The sequence below is a fragment of the Hipposideros armiger genome, unplaced genomic scaffold (assembly GCF_001890085.2).
Source record: "Hipposideros armiger isolate ML-2016 unplaced genomic scaffold, ASM189008v1 scaffold_2184, whole genome shotgun sequence".
Lineage (NCBI taxonomy): Eukaryota > Metazoa > Chordata > Mammalia > Chiroptera > Hipposideridae > Hipposideros > Hipposideros armiger.
In genome coordinates this window covers 2422-7975 of record NW_017733531.1, presented here as the reverse complement: position 1 = coordinate 7975, position 5554 = coordinate 2422, and the positions used below count along the sequence as shown (strand labels likewise).

General features: G+C 49.6%; 1 protein-coding gene across 1 annotated transcript in view; it reads right to left on the bottom strand.

Moving 5' to 3' along the window:
* LOC109378577 (HLA class II histocompatibility antigen, DM beta chain) overlaps positions 1-4683 on the bottom strand; it is a 6623-nt gene extending 1940 nt beyond the window's left edge. Inside the window, exons 1-6 of the mRNA XM_019634904.1 lie at positions 4530-4683; positions 3644-3925; positions 2140-2424; positions 660-776; positions 460-495; positions 64-108 (exon numbers count right to left, since the gene is read on the bottom strand). Of these exons, the coding sequence (XP_019490449.1) occupies positions 92-108; positions 460-495; positions 660-776; positions 2140-2424; positions 3644-3925; positions 4530-4584 (792 nt within the window). The 5' untranslated portion in view covers positions 4585-4683 and the 3' untranslated portion in view covers positions 64-91. The remainder of the gene's footprint in view (positions 1-63; positions 109-459; positions 496-659; positions 777-2139; positions 2425-3643; positions 3926-4529) is intronic.
* Between the last annotated feature and the right edge of the window lie 871 nt (positions 4684-5554).

The window sequence follows — 5554 nt, the reverse complement described above, 5'->3', positions numbered from 1 at the left end:
GGAGGGCTTGAGGATGTTGGAGGGGCACTGCAGCACCGCTAAGAGTATGAATCTCCTCCTCACTTGGCATGGAAGTTGTAGAATCCTGCCTCTAGGAAATGTGCCGACCTGCGGAAGAAATAGAAAGGAGATAATTAGCCTTCAAACCCCCTTGACTCCATCATGTGTCTCTATAACTCCTTTGACCCCATCATGTGCCAGAGCCTTTAATACAGTGATATTGAAAATTCTGGAGCTGCATTCAGCCCCTCCTCACAGACGCTCCATTGGTTAGAAAAGAAGGGTAGGCTCTCCTCTTTCCTGCTCCTAATCCAACAATGGCGGCTTAAATATGCTCTTGGCTAGATCCCGGGTAGCTCACCCCTACTATAAGCACAGTCAGTTGAACCCAATGCTGACCCCCTCCAACTTCACCCCTTCCAAAGGACCAGTAGGCAAACAGACCAACACATATGTTACCTTCTGGATAATTGGCCCCAGGGAGGGAAGTATAGCCTAGGAGAGGAAAATATTTGATTAGAGGACAGTCTTTGTGGATAAAAGTAGCTGGCATTATTCACAGCAAATGGGGTAGCAAAACTGGGAGAACAAATCACAAACAGAAAGTGAGCAGAGACTGGGAGTGAGGATGGCGACAGGCGCTCAGGAGGGTCACTCACCAGAGGAGCCAGCTCTCCGACAGCGGAGCAAACCAAGAGAGAAGATGATGAGGCCCAGGCCCAGAGTCACTGCAGACACAGAGACCTTCGCTGTCTGTGCCGGGGACAGCCCAGGTGCTGCAAAAACAGAGATTCACTAGGACCAATCTCTGTTGCTCATTTCCAGAGCAACTTAATTTATTGCAATCTCCACCCAGCAGACTCAGAGGTGCTTTATCCCAACCCCAAGGGTCTAGCTCACACCAATCCCCTCCTCAAAACCCCCACCCTATGAATCTCTACTCCTAGAATAACCCCAAGGAACCACTCTCCCTAGAGTTAGCACCTTAGCTTCTAGTACAGTGGGGCGTCTCGAGGCATCCTACTTTCTTCCTTCACCCCAAAGTCACCCTCACCAAAGAATAAAACGTTCCTCATTCCATTCTCCATTGACCCCATAATGACAATGTTTGCTCCCTTACTTGCTCTATCTGAGCAAGTTCCTATTAAAATGTCTTTCCTAAGGTCCAGTGGTTCTGTTCCATGAGTTGTGTCTTATGTGTCTTACCTGTCTCCTACCTGTCCACATCCAGATTTCCCATGTGTCCTTCCAGAACCTGTCTCCATCCCACTGCACAGCCCCCACTTCCCAGAGCTAACTCCTGTCCCACCTGGATTCCTTTCCCATGCTAAAATGGACATTCCATCACCAAGGAAATTCCTTGTGAAGGAGACTTTCCCAGGAGAGCTCAGGTGAGCCTGCAGGTTCCTCTCCGCTCCTCATGCCTTTCTCAGCTGCCAGACACCACAGTCCCCACAGGGGGAGGTCTGGTCTCAGCCAGTCTGGGATCCTGTTCACTGGCCCTTTGCAGACACTCTTTCTCTTCCTCATTTCTTCTTCTCTTTCCCAAGAATCCCCAAATCTGCGTGGGACTTCTCTCAGTTCCTTTAACTACTTCCAATCCTGGTGATTGCTTCCTTGTTCACTAGCCCCGAGCATGCACAGCGAAGTGTCTAGCAGCCGTGGCTTTTCCTCCCTGATAGAGTCCCCCACAGTCAGTATTGCCCCCCACACCGAGAGCCCTTTTCTTCTGCCACCTCCTTTATTTCTCCAATTCCCATTCCTGACCTGACAACAGAATAGCTGAAATCTGAGAATCCTGGAATATTGCATCACAATTTGGGGTTCTGAAATCTACATCCTCTTTTCAGGACAGTCCTGCTTCCCTCCCACTCTCAGACAAGCACACCGCACCACCATGGCAACAGCGACACTAGCATACTTTCCGTTCCTGTATCCCGTTGCCCCATCTCTAGTCACAAACAATCCATAACTTCCTCCAGACCTAATTCTCATTCTCAGCATCTCCCTCTCTGCCGTATACCACCGACCTCTCCACACCTCACTTCCTCTGCCAAAACATTGCTGCTCTGTTTCCACCACCCGCTTGCAATGGCGCTCTGCTTTGGCCCTAATTCCTTCCGCCTGCCATACACTTACTCCAGTCTTGACGGATGGGCTCTGGAGACCCAATGTGCTCCACCACACAGGTGTAGGTATCCCAGAAAGAGGGGGTTGTGGCTAAATGGGAGAGGGTCTGGTACGTCCAGTCTCCATTGGGCTGGGCAATCTTGTGGGCACTGCCATGAGGGGGCACAAGCTGCCCGTTCTTCCTCCATGTGATGGTCACATCTGCTGGATAGAAGCCCGACACATAGCAGGCCAGCATCACGGGCTCCCTCGTGTTAAAAGGAGTGGTTTTGGCTACTTGCACAGATGGTGGCCCTGCATAGGAGGAAAATTGGTCATAAAGGAGAATTTTTTCTTCAACCTGACTTCTTCCCTACTTCAATTCTTCATGGATTTTGCCAACCTCCCCTCCCCACCCCCACCCTATGCCACCACACATCCCTTTGAAAATAAGGAATTAGAATTTGCTCCTGCTTTGCTCTTTCTTTTCTCCCATTCCTTCACTGCCCCGTCTTTTCTTTTCTCCTCCAAAATTATGTTTGATCAAAATAAGCAGAAGCCAGGTCTGAACTGCAAGCTGTTTCAGGAGTCACTGTATTTATTTCAAGCACACAAGCTAACAGTTGTCCAGAGTTGCAAGTTGGGGTCTATGTAAAGGTAGAAAAAGACTTCTGTCCTCAAATCCTGTTAACAAATTAATTTGCTAAATAAAGCTTCTTTTCCTCAGATAGTTTAAGGAAATAAGCCTAACTCAGGGCTCTCTTAAATTTGGATTGGCATTGTCCTAATTAATGAGATTGTTAATATTGCCATTTTTCACTAGTTTATTCTCCTACGTGACCCTCCTGCTTGCCTCTGTCTTTGCTTTTCAAACAAAATCTTAAATAAAAATCCAAGAAATTGTGTTAAAATGCAGATTCCCTAGCCTGCATCCCCAGAAATTTTCGTTCAATGGATCCGAAGGGCTTGTGTTTGTAATAAGCATCTTCCTCAGGCAATTCAGAGAAAGATGGTTTAGAAATCACATCCCAGGACACACTACTCTGTCCTGTAGAGATCTTCAAGCTTTCCTCTACCAATCTCAAGTCATTCTCAATACAAGGGTGAGGAAGCATGTACGTCAGAGGCTTTCCAAATATCCCCATGCTTAGGCCCACCCCAGACCTGGAACATCAGAGCCCAGGATAAAAAGGCATGCGCATTTGGGCGATGCCATTCTGGCTATCCTGACACAGCCCTGGATAAACTGTGATCGACCTAGGACGATCGGCCTAGGAGGAGACATGGGGACCCTCCCCTCAAGAGCTCCTCTTAGGCTCACACATCATCTCCTCTTCTTAATTCCTGCTCCAACCCCACCAGCCACCTTGTTTGACCTTGGGGGTCAAACTTCCCTCTTTCTACATCCAGGTCGATGCATTTTCGGCTTCTTTTCTGCCCAAATCTCAACCCCTTTGGCTGCTGAGGAATCCTCCCTGGCCTCTCTTCTCTTCCCCGTGCTTCCTCATAGCCCCTCTCACCCCTCCTTCCTTACGCGTCCTGTGGGTCAGTGATCCCCAGAAGGGCTTTGTGTGTGTGGCACAGTCCTGGAGCCCCTCAGATAAGCGCTGGAGCAGGCCTTTCTGCTTGTTGAGGTAGTCTGACAGGTAGGTGGCCAACATATTCAGTGTCCCAAATTCACAAGGGGCCATTTGGCCCTCCTTTGGATCCCAGCAAGTCAGCAGATCTTTGTTGAAGGAAACACAATACGTGAAATCCTGTGGCGTCCCATTGTCATCCAACAGACAGGTGCTTTCCACATGGGCCACAAAGCCCCCTGCAGGAGTCAGAGAGGGGGCAGGTCAGAGGCCAGGCCCAGCTACACAGTCGGGCACAGTTTCCCACCTCGGGCAGCGTCTGCTGACCCAGCTCACGCTCTGGAATCCCTGAGAGTCCCGATTAACAGACAAGCTGGATATTGTTAGATCCTGTTTTATGTGAGACTAAGTCTGGGTCTGGAGTGGCCCAAGATTATATACTTGTTCAAACACGACAACTTACTCAGGACAAGACCTTTAATAAGGCACATTACTGAGTGAGAAAAGGGGTAAAGGGAAAGAGTCAGCCTTGTTTTGTGCTGGATATGTTATAAATATTCACTCCATATATATTTATGAGGTACTCGCTACGTGCCAGGCACTGTGCTAGGAGCTGGTGGTGCAGCAAACAAGACAGATGTCCTTGCCTACATTCCAGCAGGAGATCCATATTACACAAATAATCACACAGCTTCATTACTATTAAAATTGCTGCAAAGGTACAGTACAAGTGCTATAAGAGTATATCATAGTCTGGGGTGTCCAAATCCAGTAACAAAACTGAACCCCCTTAGCCTACAACATGAGCAGAGGAAGGGAGGGCCCAGGAAGGAATGTCCTTACCTGCTCCGGTGCAGCCCAGGCTAAGGACTAGCAGCAGCTGCAGGAGTGTGGTCATGATCTGCTCTGGGAAGACACAGGGAACTCGGTCCCCTGGACCAGCTCTTCCAGGGGCCTTGAGTCCTTGACTGCTCCAGAAACCCCAGCCTGGGTAGATGATCTCCAGGCCCTGAGCAGAATATGGTATTGCCCAGGCCTCTTGACTAAATGAGTGATTTGGAGCTACCCAGCCCCTAGATACTAAACTTGTTCTTACCAGCCCATCTAAGTTGCGTCCCAAACTGAGGGTTGTCAGATTGGCTGGGTAGCTGGGGCAAACATAGAGACAAATCACTGAGTGCCTCAGCCTAGCGTCATCAGTTACTAGGTAAACGTCATCCTGTCCTAGGCTTTAAACCACTGGTCTCTTTCTTAACTCTTCTTGTAGAACAACCAGTCTTGAAGTAGATTTCCCTGGTTCAGTGGAGAGAATACTCCCAGTATTCCCAGGATACGGACTGCCTGCTGATTTAACTGTTTCCTCTCAATGTCCTCCCCCAAGACTGGGACCAGATAACTTCTTTTGTTCCTTACAGCGAGGTTTCTTAGGAAGCTATTACATAACCCTTGGTCTGCCCTGTCACCCAGGAGAGGGAGGACACTGGGTCCTTCTGGGGCAGGTGGCAGAGGCGGGGCTGCTGAGAAGGAAGGATGCGCAGGGAGAGTGCAGGGTTCTCTCTGGCTCAACGCGGGACCGCAGAATAAGGAAAGCAAGTTCCGCCTTAGAGGGCAGGGCCACAGGCCTGCAGACCCCTCCCTGGACCTCCAGCGCTTCTTTTGTTCCAGCCATTGGACCTTCACTTTCTCCTTTTTGCTTTCTGGAGCCCGAGCCATCTCAGGGCAGACCGCAGGGTAACTCCACTTTAACCCCCTTAATAAATAGCTGGTGATGGGCCAGTGCCCAAAGCTCACCTGTCTCCCCCAAACTCAAAACTCCCTTGTGTGTTTTCCCCACTGGTCCCATCTGACCCAGGGCAGGTCCCTGTCGT